The following is a 19056-nucleotide window of genomic DNA, read 5'->3' as shown; positions in this document are numbered from 1 at the left end:
CGGTCCTCCTGCTTGCAGCAATCATTACACAATATACACGAGTTACATATAAGCCATGAAGTTATCCTGTTTTGTAACAGTCATTACACAATATACACGAGTTACATATAAGCAATGTAATTATCATGTTATGTAACAGTCATTACACAATATTTACGAGTTACATATAAGCCATGAAATTATCCTGTTTTGTAACAGTCTTTACACAATATACACGAGTTACATATAAACATTGTATTTATTCTATATTGAAACAGTCATAACACAATCAACGAATTGCATGTATACACAATGAAGTTTTCCTGTTTTGCAACAGTTATTTCACAGTCTTCCCGAGTTATACATAAGCAATGTTGTAATCCTGTTTTGCCAGAGTCATGACACAATCTACGCGTTTCTACACGTATCCTATTATATTTAATGAGGTCCCGCGGATTTTGTTTTAGAAAAGTCTATATCATCATACACCGTAGCTTCTTTTCGTCTGTTTGGTCTTGGGCCAGGTATCGGAACAACGCAGGCTTTCTGTAGATGGTCGATGTCCAGATCCGCGTAAATCAGACTGCTTTCCGCATGCTTTGACTGTAAGAGTTATTTTTAGCTATACATATATGTTAATGTGATAAATATGATTGAATTAGGAATTATCAATAAACATATATGTTAGACTATATCAATACAAAGCTTTTAATAGCAGTACTTAGCCTGGCTCCTGTTATAACCATAACAGTTTAAGAATCATGTTTCATTTCGCCAAGTTACAAACATTTTTTCACATAATGTTTCACAAAATGTTCATATCAATATATACGACTTACATAGTTCTAAATTATAAACCTGTATAACCATTCTATGCATTTTGTTAAGATATGGATGTATATAAAAACAATAACACACAACCACACACAACCACACGCACGCATGCATACACACACACACGCACACCAAAGCGCACGGATAAAATCACGCACATTTACGCGTGAACATACACGCACACATACACACGTATACACACACGTACGTCTGATATTCACAAGCTTAATCTCATGTATAAATAACACAAAGTTCATCGTGATTATCTTTAAAATAATTTCCTTTAAAAGTCTTAAAACTCATTAAAAGGAGAAACTAACTCAATTTATATTTAAAAAATATAGAAAGCTTAAATTTATTATGTTTAAAGGGACTTAAACACATTCGATTTGGGTTAGAAATGCAAAATGTTTTGGGCGATGTTTTGGATGGAGACTCTACCGCTGTGTTCATGCAGGCTGTAAAACAGTAAATGGGATGAAATTATTATGATAGCAACTATTTCCTTTCAAAATAAAGTTAAAAATTGCGTTGATGTTTGCTTCCAGTTAAAGAACTACATTTATGGACCTATTTAACTACATACTGATAAACAATAAGTACAGCAGAACATTAATTACGATTCTCCAATTTCTAGGGAATACCTTAATAGCTGTGATTGGCTTCCGGGCCATCATGGAGTCTTCCCGTGTCTGCAATTTGACATAATCGTTTTCCAAATCGTGAGAGGCATCCATATCCACTGATGTCTCAGGCATTTCCACACACTCATTTGTATCACGAGAGTGGGTAGCATCGTTCGCTGATGAGACTTTTGCAGAATATATTGGGTTGAAATTATTGTTTTGGCTACCTGATGTTCATTACATTGACAAAGGTACGTTGGCAGGTTTTGTATTTCAATCTATTTTTTCATCAAAATGTATATACTTTAGGTCAAAATTCAAGCGATATTATATATCTACTGCGAACCCATTTAAAATGAAAACTAAACTCAAACGTTTTGATTCATTTGGAAGTTAATTTTGTTTTGATATGAGAAAAAACGGAACCTCTGAAGTGAAATAAAGACACAATTATTTTCGGTTGAATAATTATTTTGATTTCGTTAAAAGTCCTAATAAATGTATAATTTGATGATTTCGCACTGAAGTTTATTGAAAAACAAGATTAACATACCTTCTATATTGTCCGGATTCCTATATAAAACAGATAAACTTAAATTACACCCGGACATGAAATTATCAGTTATTAAACAATTTGGAATGAATTTCAATAATTGAATTTAAAAATATAACACGTTTTGGGCAATGTTATGAGTTGTAATAGCAGTTCTTACCGGATGCTACCTTTACCTTTACTCCACCGTACCAATGTCCCTACAATGGAATAATATAGAAACAAGATCATCTGTTAGGCTTATCCTAGTTAAAGTTTATAAAATATATTAAATCTCTAGAACAGGTGTTAAATGGCATGAAATGGTCGTTAATGTCACCCGTACTTAGCACACTCATAGTACTTATGAACTTATTTATTGTTTTCACATTCGGGTTAATTGGATACTTACTTGCTGACGCAACGATTATACAGACAACAACAAACGCTCCTATTCCTACCAATATTGGCTGCAGCGGAAGCTTGAACGACCTCGTACTGTTGTCGCCTGTAATAGCGATCAATACATTTTAACATTTACATTGATTACATTCCAAACAAAATAATCAAGTCCAACGTATTCAACACAGAAAATAATACTTTTAAATGGTAAATCAAATGGTGAGGTTATACGAACAAATGTGATATTTCGTTTGAAATACTCATACCTGCAACATACTCTGGGCGTGGTTTAGATCCATCTTCCGAAGCATTTGTTCGATCGCATTTAATTATTCCGTTGTCGGTCGCTTCAGTTTTATTTAGCGGGCATTTCTTCTCGATGCGTATACCACTAGTACGTGTGTCATTCCCAGAACTACCTTCCAGACAATCGATTTCGCCCGTTGTGCAATCAACAAACATGGTGTCATTCTGTACTTTATTGAGAAAATAGTAAGAGTTTGAGCTTGTCTGAATAATTAGTAATATATAGGAAAAATGTAAAGATCTCAATGGACGATAAAACTTATGAATGGATTTATACACCATATATGAACTTACACTTTATGTTGAATGTTTTACAGGTGGCTTTCAAATTTCCATAAAATGTTGATATTTTACGACAACATATTTCCTTCCCATTCCACTTCTTGTCTATTATCAATATGGAAGCTTTACTGTCAAAAGTTTTTGACGTTTCGTTCAATAAATCCTCATGAACAGCATTGCTGATGGGTGTATTGTCTACCAATATTTCAATCATCGTTGGGGGTCGTGTATTTGACACCTCGCAACTAAGTGTTGTATTTTCATCGTGAATGTATTCTTGTATGATCAAAATAGGGTCCGAGCCTTTCTCTAATAATAGACAACAACATTTGATCCATTCATACCACAACAACGCACAAAGACAGTGACTAATGGCCACAGACTACTTGAAACATTTCCGATATATTCTATAGACATTTTGTACGCAATATAACACTCATTTCTGGTGATTCACGACCCCAACATCGTATATGGCAAATAGTTTCACATCCTTACTAGACATGAAACGAAAGAAAAAAGAATACGGTATTCAATAGTGTCCAAATCCGGTGTATGAGCACAGACAATGCGATGAAATTGTAAGCCATAAAAGTATATCAAGTAGATCTAGACTGTTCAGCTTCTTCAGAAATCACAAACCATCGAAACTTATACAGATAAAAAGTAGACAGTGGTCTGAAATGGTATAAGCATGTTTTGATTTACTGCTACATGCCATTGAAACGAAAGAAAAAAAAACCCATGTAACAATGAGAAGACACTACCGAATTGGTGTTATTTACCTTAATTTCTATGTGTTTGACTACAAAGAGCTAAATTACCATAGCTTGTACTTTCTTATAAAGTACTTTACACACATTACATACAACAACTTATTTGTTTTAAATTTCACACACTTCGTTATTTAGAAATGATTAATATACTCCTAACATGAATATTTTAAGGCACATCTATATTCCGCTCTGGGAAAAAAAAAACAATTACCCATGTAACACAATTTAGCTGAACTGTTCAGGTCGTGTACATAATCATTGTTAGAGATCTTGCAAGTTGCAATGTGACCGTCATTGTCCCTCCACGTGTTTGAGACTAGTACAACTGTATATACCCCTGGCTCTGTCTCTTTCTCTGGCATTGTTATTACTGTGCTTCCAATGGAAAAGGTCACATGAGATTTTCCTGTCGTACGACTTGTGTTACAATAAATGATAGTGTCTGCATTGCCGTAAACGCAGTTATCCATTATTGGTCCAATAAGCTGCTTATCTAAAAAGATGAATAAGGTGCTAGTTAACAAAGTACGCACAATGTGATCGCTCAGTCTTATATGAAAAAATAATTGAGCCTTACCTGTCACATTTATGTGTAACCAGTTTGTGGTATGTGCAACTGAACGCCCACATTTCAAAGCGTAGTGTCCAGCGTTTTTCTCCATAAAATTGTGTAAGTTTAGAGTGTACAAATAATCAGACACTTTCCTTTCTTCAAAAGTATCGTTTCGAAGATACAAGGGCTGTCCTAACCCTTTCAACCATGTACAGTTATTTAAATTATTCTCGAAGTCCAAGGTACTATCAGAAGGGTAATATGCTATTTCAACATTCGTTCCATATTTTATTTCAGGAGATAGTAGTACCAGATTGCCACAATCGAGCCTGATTTCTGAAATTAAAGATATGATTAATTCGAAGTATCCCTTACTTGTTCTTTACTTACTATGCAGAGTTACTCAAATTAATACAAAAGGTAAAATATTTGACGAACGCCTATGCACACAATTTTACAAAATGCAATTAAATCTATATTTTTATACTTAAAATTACCAATAAGCATATGTAAATCATATTCATATCTAGACAAACCATGTAAGTGTAGCTTCACAGTGTTTGTTGAACTATTCCCTTTCCCATCGCTACATTGAACATGAAATTTCGAATTATTGCGAGAGTCTTCCGCGAAGAACATCATAGTATGATAGTTTAGCCCGTCCTCAACATTTTGTTGAAAATGTTTCTCTATGCCTTTAACTGTGTGTTCCTTTGTTACGTCCCACTCATGAGTGTACATCCAGACAATGTTTGCGATCCATCGATGACGAGGGATAAATTTCAAGGTGACGTTTCTGTCCACAAACGTAGGCTTCATAATTGTCAATGACCCACACGAGCCAGATGCATCTCCAACGAACACTACAATTAGAAAAGTTAAAATATAATATTAAGAAAAAAATAACATAGTATATATATTTTGTTTGCTAAAAAAGTGGATAACGACTGGACAGTCTTCAATAACAGAGTCATTAAGCATTCATTTCAAGATATTGATTGAGACTATTTAAACCTAAGAAAATAAAAGAAGCAAAGTCAAACGCATATCTATATTTATCTTGAAGTATGTTTGGCTAAGACGGGAAATGTTATCTCGTGTAATATATATATATAACTATATTAGAAACTCAACTTGCATTCCTTAAATAAACTGCCTTTCGGCAATTGCGTTAATTAATCGATGAACGCAACATCTTCGGATATGTTCGAGTCGTGATTCATCGCATAACAATATACATAAAAACTATTGATCTTGTTAGTGTTTGAATTGTTTCAGAAGGTCCCGTAAAGTAAAAATCAACATATTAAAAAGGGTTTATTCATTATATTTTAAATGTATTGCCGCCATAAGTGTTTTGCATTACATTGTTTTTACATTAAAAAGTGATTTTAAGATTTTCCCGCGTTATTGTGACGTCATTTGAAATAAATGTTTCCGGTTACAGTCGGGTCGTTCTATTTAGAGAATGGGTAAGAAATGATTGCTGGAAAGGTTTTTTAAATGAAAAAGAATTTTTTTAACAATTCTTGAATGAAATAATGAACTATTAGTGTAAATATAAGGAATGAATTGCGGGTTTGATGTCATTATCGGGGATATGAACGCAATCAACCCCGCAAATCATTCCTTAAATACAGTTAAGAATATGAAGGGATAGAAATACGAGATGAGATTTAAGAAAATCATCAAAGGTACCATTTAAATAAATAATTCCAAAGCGCTTACCAAGGCAACATAATAGAACGTAAAAGCTGGCGTCCATTTTGTGCGCACATTAATAAATTGAATACAACTATTTAACATATGTCCTTATTATTATCAGTCATAATATATGTAAAGAAGAAATGCTTTACTAAGCCTTCAAGGAAGTTAAATACTTTCACATCTTGTCATTGTTCTTTAAAAAAAACAGTTGCTTAGTATGAATTACGAAAGCTTGGTGTTTATTTATATGGATTTTAATAGAGATTGTTAACTTATATTCTCACCAAAGACCCTTATATATTTTACACTTCTCTTTTATTCATTATACTATTAAACTGTCAGAAATACGTGGAATTTACCGATTCATGTACGTCAACATTAAATGAGTTTCGTTATAAACCTTAAAACAAATACACATATATAATATACAAATATACAATTGCATATTTAATCACATTTAAACATATTTGATTTTGTTAATTTACATGAAAGAAAATTGTGCATACAGAAGTATAAAAACAAGCCGTACAAATAAATCAAATAAAACAAACGTTAGCGCTAAACCGTGTCCGGTCTCGGGAGCTGTAAATCAAAAAGGATTATTATGAAAAACTATCCACAACATCTAAGTACGTTCATTGACGAATTGTTGAACTAACTTTCAAGAACATCGAGCGTTATTCATTTTTGGACAAACGTGTTCACTTACCTTTACACAAATGTATGTAAGCAATTGTAAAAAAACTTTGAAAAGGCATTCCCTAGAGTTCAATTAACACTAAAGTATTTAAAAATTTAAAAGTGTGTGTACGCGCGCGTGCGTGTGTGCGTTTCTGTTGTGCGTGTGTGTGTGTGTGTGTTTGTGTGTGTGTGTCTTTGTGTGTGTGTGTGTGTGTGTGCGTGTGCGTGGGCGTGTGTGTGTGTGTTTGAGTGCGTTCGTGTATTTCTGTGTGTGTTGGAAAAGCATACACATGATATCATGTTATTTTGAAATGATTATGTATGCAAGTGAAAAACAAATGAGAAATAAGTAATGAGTTTACCTGCAGCTTCAGACCTAATACAAACATTATTTGGCAATGTGTATTCCTTACTCATATTAAAACTTTCGATTATTGTCCGATAGTAAATCGATATGCTTGGTCCGATTCGATTATCGATAGCAAATCGAGTCCGATTTTCAAACACTAACCATGACTAAATAGAAAATCGGTTTCCGGCGGTCAATTTGAGGAGTTTTTGTCATATGGACACGAAAATTGGTATACACTGGAAATCGGATTACTTTGAAGCAAAACTATAAGAGCAGTGTCAAATTGATTGATTCTGTTTATTGACAGTTATAAAAGCAGTCGCGGATTGATTGAAACTGTTAATTGACAGGTATTATAGCAGTATCGGGTTGACTGAAACTGACAGCTAAAGTAGCAAAGCCAGATAGACTGAAACTGTTCATTGACAGCTATAACAGCAGTGGCGAAGTGACTGAAAGTAAAAGTGATCATTGACAGCTTTATCAGTGTCGGAAGTGACTGAAACTGTTCACATGGCAACTTTATTAGCAGTGTTGGAAGTGACTGAAATTGACCATAAACAGCTTTATTAGCAGTGGCGGAGTGACTGAAAATGTTCATTGACAGCTATAACAGCAGTGGCGAAGTGACTGAAACTGTTCATTGACAGCTATAACAGCAGTGGCGAAGTGACTGAAACTGTTCATTGACAGCTTTATTAGCAGTGGCAAAGTGACTGAAACTGTTCATTGACAGCTTTATTAGCAGTGGCAAAGTGACTGAAACTGTTCATTGACAGCTTTATTAGCAGTGGCAAAGTGACTGAAACTGTTCATTGACAGCTTTATTAGCAGTGGCAAAGTGACTGAAACTGTTCATTGACAGCTTTATTAGCAGTGGCAAAGTGACTTAAACTGTTCATTGACAGCTTTATTAGCAGTGGTGGAGTGACTGAAACTGTTCATTGACTGCTTTATTATCAGTGGCAGAAGTGACAGAAACTGTTCATTGACAGCTTTATTAACAGTGGCGGAGCGACTGAAACTGTTCATTGACAGTGTCAAAGGTGACTGAAATTGTTCATTGACTGCTTTATTAGCAGAGCAAAGCGACTGAAACTGTTTATTGACAGCTTTATTAGCAGTGGCGGTCGACTGAAACTGTTCATTATCAACTTAAATAGCAGTGGCGGAGCGACTGAAACTGTTCATTGACTGCTTTATTAGCAGTGGCGGAAGTGACTGAAAATGTTCATTGACAGCTTTATTAACAGTGGCGGAGCGACTGAAACTGTTCATTGACTGCTTCATTAGCAGTGGCGGAGCGACTGAAAATGTTCATTGTCAACTACAATAGCAGTGGCGGAGCGACTGAAACTGTTCATTGACAACTATTATAGTAGTGTCGGATTGATTGAAACTGTTTTTGACATAATTGAAAAGTGCAACGCTGTCATCGCCGTTTAGCACCAGGTTTAACGTTAACGATATGCTATTCCAAGAGTCATTCAGACATATTCGATGCTACCGTAGAACGGAATTGAAACTGGCCATAGACATCAATGAGAAGTTGAATACTGTCAACGCCACATAGCAACGGTTTTAACGATATTATGTTTGTTAAAGTCATCATGACATACTCAGTGATATCAAAACACCGAATCGAAACGCTCCAGTTATGCATGAATGTTAAATTTCTTAATATTGTCTATTGTATATTACAGTACCCTCCTGCATATGCATATTTAAAAGGTGATGACATATATGTAAGATATTCTAAATCCGTAATTTTCCGATTATAACAGTGCAAAGCGTATGCATATGTTGTTTCCTTTGTTGACACATAAATACATGAATATTATTATACTATTGTTAACTCAAATAGTTGCACCACCGTTATGTTGAGCGTTATAGGTCTTCTTAACCAAAAACACAACGATTGTATTAAGTCAAAATATAGCAATGAAGCATGATGATTCATAAAGTCCAGTTTGTATGGCCTAAATCAGGATGAAAAGGATCACATTTTTACACCATAACCGATCTCTGACCCCGCGTGTCGCGTAATGCTACTGTTCACTTAACTTTCGTGATAGTTCTTTAAGTTAACAACCAACAACTGTTCCAGTGTTTAAAGTCTTTATCTTATTATGTTCTTTCTTAAGTATCATATAGTCTATAAGTCTATTCCATGCCCAAAACCTACTCTAACTAACCTTACAACATGCGTTCATATATACTACCTTTTTCGTCTAGCTCTTGACAGGTGTGCATATTTAATTTCTTGTTATATACTAAAAGAACGTATTCTTCAGTCATGAACTGTCAAGCTAATTGGACTAATAGCCAGCGGCTATCACGACCTGTCAGCAGCTAAGTAAATCTACATTTGATAATCATGATGAAATATTTGCTTTTTGTTACAAATAAACTTCTACTATTGATTTGTGTTATTACTTTAAAGTGTTTTATACGTAACTTTTATGTTACGTGACACTTTAAAGTGTTTATACGTAACTATTCCTCACTGGCCTTGTAGACCACCTGACTGTATTGTGGGTGGTGTTTGGGACGCGATCGGTCAGGAAGACATTGGAGAAAGGCAGAATGATATTTACAAAGAATGAGAACGGTCACACTGACAAGCAGACCACCAGCTGCTATGATTGTAATTAATAATGTTATGTCTCAAAGCTTGAACGTCGGAATCGTCTCCTACCCCGAATAGAAATTTGAATATGCCTCCGAAAGGTAATAAAGACCGTTCAGATCGTTGGCCTAGAGTTTGTAAATCTGTATAGCTATTTAATATTTTCGCGTAATTGTCCTGTACATTTCCCAAATCTAATTGAATGTTCCTAATTGTTTCAATAAATGCGTCCTTATCAGTATACCTATCATTTTCCTTAAAATGCATAATAACCTGATTAGCCATTTCGGTAAAATTTATTAATCTCTCATCAACTTGATCAAGAAAGTTTGCAAACATCTTAGTGTCAATTACCAGTGCTAATTGCCAGTGTGACTTAGTAATTAAAATATCTTTAAGTTTTTGAAATATGACATTATCGTATATCTCAAAAGTATCACTCATGCCGATCGCGTACCAGAGTACAAGGTAATTAATGTAATTCATCCTTGTTTCTGAAAATAGATGATTAATATAATTGATAACAATCAATCATTAATAATCGATGTGTAGATATTTACAGTATTCACAAACAATTACAGTATTTTAACACAATGCACTTATACAGTGCGAATTCCTCTACATATGTCAACATTCTTAAAGCAACTCGTAGTCGCAAGTCGTAGGTGTCTGATGTTTAGCACATCGTACTCATAAAAAAGGAATTGTGATTACAGCATAACGGACACACATTTAAAGATTGTTTTTATCGCGTTCTTTTTATGCCTCGACTCCTTATGTTTTTGACATTAAGTGGGGGAGCTGAAACAGCCTCAATATTCATTGCTTCATCGTCGCTAGACTCAGGGGTTATCAAATTATCAGAATCAATATGATTTGTATCTGCGTGTGAGTTATGTAGATGATGCCGCTCATAAGGGATTCAGAATCAGAACTGTTTAGAGTATCATTCGTCACCTCTGTTGGCCTCTCTGTGACTTTAGATTTATTTCGTAAAATCTTTTGGAGTTCGGCGAGGGGTATTTCATTTTCACTATCAGACTCTGTATCAAGTTCTTGCTTAACCCTTTTTGTTAAAGAGGTAAATTAACTTGATGGGGTTCTGAATAAATGGGCTCAGAATCATTTGAATCAGAACTTGATAAATCACTTGGTGGGGCGACGACATAGTTTGCTCTTCGTATAGGTCGTTTATTAGTTGTTTTGGGAATTGGCCATTCGTCAATTTTTGCATGTCGTATTTGTTCAGCGTGCACTTTAACGATAGAGTTATCAAGTTGTTTTTTTATTAAGTAGGTTAGTGGTGATTCTGTTCGATTATACGATAATATGGTTTCCATTTAGCATCCAACTTATTATGTTTTTGAAAGTTCTTATAATAGACAGGGTCATTTAAATTAAAGCGTATGTCTTTGGCATTCCTATTTGCATACGTTTTTGTTTAGATTTTTTTAAGTTGTCTGCGGACTTCTACAAATGCTTTATGTTGTTCATTTAGCATGATTCTATAATATTGTTCTCCATGGTATTTCATTCTGGGCTTATCGTAGTAGATTATCGTTTGGAAGAACCGGATCTCGATTAAAAAGAAAGAAATAGGGTGAATGTTTAGAACTCTCTGATGTTGAAAATCTCATTACGGCCAAGGTCATGTTAAGATGTACAGCCCATTGTCGGACATTACCCTCTACTAGTTTTGATAAAATTTTATTGATAGTTGCATGAGATCTTTCATTTTGGCCGTTGGCCTGGGGGTGATAGATGGAAGTTTTTACATGATTTATATTTAATTCATTGAGAAAGGCCAGGAAAGCACCGCTAATTACTTCGCTACCATTGTCGGAGATTAAACGAAGGGGAGTTGAGTATCTACAACAGTTTTCTTCTACCAGTAAGTGTATTAAGGTTTCTTAACTTTTGTCAGGTGCTGGAAAAGCCTCTACAAAGCCTGAATACATATCTAGGAAGCAAATAACGTAGCAGTTCCTCGAAAGGGTCAGGGGTAGGGGCCCCTGGACATCTACAGACACTACTGAGAATGGGTATGGTGCCATGTTCAAACGGTCTTGCATGGGAGCTTTTATTTTGGTTAAATTCCGACTTTGACAGGTAACGCATTTTTCAACATATGCGTGTAATTCTTTAAACAGTCAGGCCAAAAGTATTTTTGTTTAATGGTTGAAAATAACCTTTGGCTACCCGGGTGCCCGTTATTATCATGATATTGCGTAATGACTAAAAGTGTTAAATGGCTGGGAATTACTAATCTTAAATTTTGCTCCTGATCGGCGTTTGACAAGTAATACAGAATGCGGTCTATTTCAATATATTTATACTGCTCCGTTTTGCTAGGCTGACCATTTGGCAGTTTTATCTTTAATTGTAAAAGATTGGCATCAAGATCTTGTTCATTAGCCATTGACATATTTTCAAATTGTTTTACCGGTTCTACGAAAGAATCTTGTTCTTCATATTCTTTATCAACAATCTGTTTTTTATTTAGATAATGGGAATTAATGGCGTTGACTTGCTTAATATCCTCTGGAACATAATTTTCGGAAATTTGAAAGGTGTTATCACTTATATCCGGTTCGTAATCAGTGGGGGTGTCAATTTTGATAGCATCGGACGATGGTGGGCGACTCAAGAAATCTGCTATGATATTAGTTTTTTCCGGGTATATATTCGATTTTACAATTATAACCAGCTGTTCCTAGCCCCCAGAGTTGAATTTTCTTGTTTTCCATTGGTGATTCTAAAATATATTTTAAGGGTTTATGATCGGTTCTAATAACAAACTCAGCATTGTGCAAATAATGGTCTAATTTTTGTAATGCGTAATGTATGGCAAACGCTTCCTTTTCCACGGTACTCCACCGAGTTTGTGTATCGGACAATTCATTTGAAAGCAGATAAATTGGTTTTTCATTAGCATAATCCCCAATCTCATTTTCTTTAAATTTTTGTGTGAGGCATGCTCCGATATTTTATCTGAAGCGTCTGTATACACAATGTATGGCTTGTTAAAGTCAGGATAAGATAAATAGGGAATTTTCGTCAGATTGTCTTTAAGTAGTTGAACACTTCGTTCACAGTCTGGTGACCAAAGGAATTTGACTGTTTTTCTAGTTAAATTAATCAATGGCTCAACCACTTCAGAATACTTTGGACAAAATCGGCGGTAAAAGCCGGCAGCTTACAAGACTGACCTAACATCTCTTACACATTTAGGAGTTGGAATTTGTCTAATTGCTTCTACCTTCTTAGGGTCTGATCTGATTCCTAATTTATCAATAACAAAACCTATGTACATTGTTTCTTCTTGCATTAATTGACATTTTTTTTTCATTTTTAATTTGAGTTTATGTTTTTCAATTTGTTTGAATACTTTTTGGAGATGTACCAAATGTTCATCCTTTGTTTTTGAAAATATTAAGATGTCGTCTAAATACGCATATAGCAAAACTTTAACAGCCTTCTAATACTTGGTTAAGTAATTCCTGGAACCGACCTGGGATTCCACAGAGGCCGAAAGGAGCCGTATTCCACTCCTAAAGACCTCGGAATCCGGTCGTAAAAGCAGTCTTTTGTTTATCTTGTTCTGCAACTTTCATTTGAAAATATCCTGATTTAAGATCAAGCGAACTGAACCATGAACTTTTACCTAAAATAGACAATATGTCATCTATGAGAGGTAAAGGATAAGATGTGGGTTTTGTAATTTTGTTTACTTGTCTGAAATCTACGCAAAATTGTTTAGTGCCATCTTTTTTATCTACTATTACAATGGGAACACTCCAAGGACTAAGTGACTTCCTAATTATATTTGCCTCAAGCATTTCGTCAATTGCATTGTCAATAATTTTCCTATTATTCAAAGGTGTGCGGTATGGTCGTAATTTAATTGGGGGGGGGGGGTGATCTCCCGTATCAATTGTCATGGTAACGGTGTCAGTTTGAGTAAGATCGGAGTCATTTTTAGCGAAAAAGTTTTCGATTTTGCATTATAATTGGTAAGAGCGTTTCAGCATGATCTTTGGGTACTCGTTATTCTGTCAAAATTTCATCATCTGTCATTGGATTACTTTTAACCAAGTATTTTGAACAGAAGCAATCTCTTGAGCTTCTAATTGATCTATTTTGCCTATAACACTGCCTTTCCTTAACTTAATTGTTTTATGAGTGTTATTTATAATGGCAATCGGAAATGCACGTTTGCTTTGAAACTTCACCACGGAATTAACAATTACAAGGCCTGGTTCAGAATCTAAAAATGAATTGTTTATGTTTTTAAGCTAATAACATTTTTATTTTGTATCTATATTGGGATTTGATTTTACCCTACCTTTTAATAATACCGTGTTTGTGGTTTCAAGATGTACATTTTTGAAGTCTCACAATTGATGCAATATGTAAATCGTCTTCCAAAGGTGCATAACTATCATCGATGCGCATACATTCTAAATCAAAATAGAGTCTTACCCCCATTTTTTGATAAAAAAAAATCCCTGCCTAAAATAATATTTCTATTTTTATTTGGGACAACATAGAATTCGCGCACTTTGTGAACTCGGCCGATTTTAAATTTTAATTGTACTGAGCCATCAACTTGTAGCGAATTACCGTTAACTGATTGTAAATGAGCGCGTTTATTTGAGAGTTTAGGTTTGTTTAGCCTTTCGACTAATTAAACTAACTTCAGCACCTGTGTCTACTTAACCTCTAAAAGAAATGTTTCCTATTTTTATCAGACATGAACTTGGATTCCCACAAATTGATATTGTGAATGTTGACATATGTTTTTTCCTATCACCGACTTCTTTATGATAAGAGACACCTAGTTTTTTATTACGTGAGGGGGTAATATGGTCCCCTGCCATTTCGACATTCCCTTTGAAAATGACCCATTTCCCCACAATTCCAACATTCAATCTTTGATTTCCAATCGTTATTTGGCCTTTCACTAAATTGGTTATCTTGAACTTGAAATTCTTTACCTATGGCGTTTATTTCGCGATTTCTTGACTTACAATATTTTATGTTATGACCGGGACATCTACAGTATATGCAGTATTTATTTTGGTCATGGCTGCTATTTTGACTCGGCGCATTGCTTATTCGAAAAAAAAATCTAGTTCTAAGATTTTGTTCATTTGTAGCACTACGTACCGCGGCTTGCAGAGTATCTGGATTTTGTCGCATTACTTTCATTTTTAGGAAATCATGTGCCAAACCATCAATAAAGAACCCGATTAATTGCCTTTCTATAACTACTAGGTCGCCGTTATGTCCTACGAAAGCTTCTTCCGCCATAGTTAAAAGTCGTTCTGCATATATTTGAACATTTTCCCTGGTGTCTGTTTTATTGCCCTTAATAGACAGAAAGCATGTTGTGGATCTTGTACTTCCGAAAATCTTGATTTTAATTCCCCTTTTAGTGTATCCCAGTTATCATCAGGGTTACTTTTTAGATACCTTTGTATAAAATCACTAACTGTATTTTTGCTAGACTGATATGCTACTATTTTTAATCATTCGCTATCGAGACCTGTGAGAACGCCGTATTTTTCAATATTTTTTATCCAATATTTAAATTGTTTGGTATCCCCGTCAAAATATGGTACTACTTGTGATACCATTTCTCTATTTTATCCAATATAACCGAAATTGTCATTCACCCCTTTTTCGTTTCAGGTGGTCGTCAGTACTTCGCCGTTGAGTTCCACGTCAACCCTGTTCTTGAATATCTGCGGTCGCCAGGCGCCAAACTTTTACGTGTCGCGTAATGCTACTGTTCACTTATCTTTCGTGATGGTTCTTTAAGTTAACAACCAACAACTGTTCCAGTGTTTAAAGTCTTTCTTTTATTATGTTCTTTCTAGATTATCATATAGTCTATAAGTCTATTCCATGCCCAAAACCTACTCTAACTAACCTTACAACATGCGTTCATATATACTACCTTTATCGTCTAGCTCTTGACAGGTGTGCATATTTAATTTCTTGTTATATACAAAAAGAATGTATTCTTCAGTCATTAACTGTCAAGCTAATTGGACTAATAGCCAGCGGTTATCACGACCTGTCAACAGCTAAGTAAATCTACATTTGATAATCATGATGAAATATTTGCTTTTTGTTACAAATAAACTTTGAATTCTACTATTGATTTGTGTTATTACTTTAAAGTGTTTCATACGAAACTTTTATGTTACCTGACACTTTAAAGTGTTTATACGTTACTACGTTACATGACACGCGGTACAATTTAGCTTAAAGACTGTGGTGAACGTAGCGTCTTCAGCAAGCTAGAGACATGCCAGTCAGATCTCTCGTGGCTCGCCAAGTCGGTCAATGAGCTGAAATAAAATGAAAGTGCGAGATCAGAGTTAATGATAACGACATTTTGTCTTTAAGTTAATTGATGTAATTCGTGTTTTTGTGCATCATGACGATGAACGACTCTGGTTTAATGTTTGTGTGATCTTGATCCTTGGCTCTTCAAAGATGGTCTTCGTTAAGGCTAAGTTTGTCACGTTTGTCCCAATTTGTCTCAACATCTTGTTTTAAACGTCTTGTTAAGTTCTGTGATTTTGCGACGTAAATGTTTCAGAGTGGTTTGATATATGAATAGCGTAATACAGTCATGGACACAGTCAAGTAGCGATAGTTACCATGTACCATGCTCATGATACCAAAAATAGTGTACAGGAAATGGATATGTCAACAAAATATTTCTTTGATATAACCATGCTGTCTTTCAACTGTTGCATGACATCTCCAGGGCTTGGCAGGGAATCTACATAATCCTCCACCAACGATGTACGTATAGTCGAAGGTGCAAATCTAGAAAATAAAAACCACTAAAGATCAGCTAAAATGTCAGCTTAAAATAAAGAAGCAACTTGGGTTAACTATCAATTTGAATGATGCGTTCTTTATGTGTCAATGTCACTTCTTTCTTTTATCTACTAGACAATTGGTAATGTTTTGATAATCGTCAAGTAACATGTAAGGTAGTTTTTCTTAATCAAATTCAATAAGTTTACTGTTATTTAATTATTTATTATCCTTTACAAAAACAGAAATACGTGTCGTACGACACCAATCTAAAAACTTTTCATACTATTTTTTTTCAAAAGTCAAACGCGCTATTGTCAAGTATTTGCAACTGTATAAGCCGTTGAAAAATGCACACATATTATCAACAGAAGAATCGTAAGATCACATTTTCGTTATTTCCGAGTAGATATGTTTTATATTTCAAACGAAAGGTAAGACTAACATTATTTCAAATTGTTATTATACCTTTGTTTTTAATCTTATTATCTTCTGGCGTACGTTCGACGTCAACATTATTATTCTTCTATGCTTACGAATTTACCCGTACACCATGTTTTGCTTCGTCTATAGCTAGTGCTTTGGTGAGAGATGTGATTCCACCCTGGAATGACCAACATCAAACAACGTAGGGTACGTTTATATATTGTTACGACCCGACAAACGCAGCCCCCTATCCCAGTACTTCTCTTTGTAAAACAATGCGACACGGCTGGCGAAATATTTCCAGTACACATTGATTCGATTGATCCCTTAGTAAGTTACTCGTGCATGGCTTGTTGAAAAATACCAGACATAAATTATAACCCCTGATCGGACTGATTTTGGAAGATAAAAAAATAATAATAAAATACATAGGAGTATTGACAGCGGTCTAGGTTTTAATATTCCTTAAACATTTAAGTAGCTTCTGGAGCAGGTTAAAGCAGGCACGACTGTCGAAAGACATTCAGACCCTGACTAAGTCGTAGGTAAAAACCAACACAGTTTGTAATAAATCCTCAGATCCTTTAAGGCCAAGCCAAAATATGACCAAATATGGGTGTTTCATCGGCCAAACTATGTATTTCTAGGCCAATGTGTTCTTAAAGTAATACATATTGCTTTAAGATAATGATATTTTACGAGTAATGTCAAGAATATATATATATATATTGTACGTCATTTTAAATAATTTGCTTTTGTAACACAGTAAATTTTCATATTGTAGGCATCTGCAGAAGATCTAACACTATGGCTGTCAACATTATTCCTATAAGATCTTAAAGATTCATATTTTTTCTACATGTATTGCCATTTAAAATCATCTAACTTGGTTGCACAGTACATGCTTATGTCGCGGGCAACGGAAGATGAACTAATGCTGGAGGTGTTCACAATGCTCCCCTTGCTCTTACGGAGATGAGGAAGACTGAACTGAAACAACAAGATACTACACTACAATGGAAACTACAAAGTCGATACCAGTAGTCAAACCTTGAACAATAAACCTGTTTAAAGGCAAAAAGTTCAAGGCCTTAGTGACGAAATACACACAGCGTCATAATATCAAAAGTCATTTATAGGTGTTTACCTGATTTTTATCAGAGAATTATACATAACGTTTTATTATTATAATGGAAACAAAGGAGAAACATCCTTGTGCCATATCCTTAATTGCATGCTTCTACTAGACCGACAACTTCGGATACCACATTCGTCGGTAAGAAGACGATGTTGTTCCAAGACACAGAGCAGAACACAAATAGATGCATTTAGTAGGCACGCAATTTATACCTTAGTCTATTAGATGAGTTTTGTACCCCCTCCACCATCGAGTACCAAAACTTCCTCGTTGTACTTCCGTATCCTGCGTTACAAACACTACTTAACGATTTCAATTGCCTGAATAATGAATAATGCCAAATTTTGATTTTCAATGTAAGGAATACAATCCTATTGAGAGTACTATTACGGCTACTGCTACTGCTTCTGTTCTTGCTACTGAAACTGCTGCTGCTATTACTACTACTACTACTACTACTACTACTACTACTACTACTACTACTACTACTACTACTACTACTACTACTACTACGACTACTACTACTACTACTACTACTACTACTACTACTACTACTACTACTACTACTACTACTACTACTACTACTACTACTACTACTACTACTACTACTTCTACCACTACCACTACCACTACTACTACTACTACTACTACTACTACTACTACTACTACTACTACTACTACTACTACTACTACTACTACCACTACCACTACCACCACCACCACCAACACCACCACCACCACTACCACTACTACTTGTACTTGTAGTAGTAGTAGTTAAAATGATAAAAAATAAAGTAAGCACCTTGCACATTGAGTAATATGAAACGAGATTGAAATTGAGAAGGTCCCGGAAATCCTGCGGATTGACGTCATCAATAACGTGAGCTTGTGGAGCTAAAATGAATGAATTTGAGAATAACAGTTAATATAGGTCATATACAGTAATACAACGAAACTACAGGACCAAACACAGCAGACAAAATTGTAAATATATAA

General features: G+C 34.9%; 1 protein-coding gene across 1 annotated transcript; it reads right to left on the bottom strand.

The window, feature by feature from the left end:
* Window positions 1-262: 262 nt before the first annotated feature.
* Window positions 263-18310, bottom strand: LOC128235980 (uncharacterized). Its single transcript, XM_052950764.1, has 12 exons — window positions 18299-18310; window positions 17809-17912; window positions 16366-16502; window positions 4824-5150; window positions 3946-4227; window positions 3034-3270; window positions 2640-2849; window positions 2384-2479; window positions 2153-2192; window positions 1993-2012; window positions 1458-1624; window positions 263-582 (listed from the first exon to the last, which is right to left on the bottom strand). Exons 1-12 carry the CDS (start codon window positions 18308-18310, stop codon window positions 418-420), a joined length of 1797 nt encoding a protein of 598 aa, XP_052806724.1. The 3' UTR covers window positions 263-417.
* Between the last annotated feature and the right edge of the window lie 746 nt (window positions 18311-19056).

The sequence above is a fragment of the Mya arenaria genome, chromosome 5 (assembly GCF_026914265.1).
Source record: "Mya arenaria isolate MELC-2E11 chromosome 5, ASM2691426v1".
NCBI lineage: Eukaryota > Metazoa > Mollusca > Bivalvia > Myida > Myidae > Mya > Mya arenaria.
This window is presented reverse-complemented; position numbering and strand designations above follow the sequence as displayed.

Coding starts and splice junctions, on each gene's coding strand:
- LOC128235980 (XM_052950764.1), bottom strand. Junction 5,151..16,365: donor TGTTGACATATCCATTTCCT/GTACACTATTTT, acceptor TTCTAATTGTAG/TGTTCGTTGGAGATGCATCT. Junction 583..1,457: donor AGCCAATCACAGCTATTAAG/GTATTCCCTAGA, acceptor TAACTCTTACAG/TCAAAGCATGCGGAAAGCAG.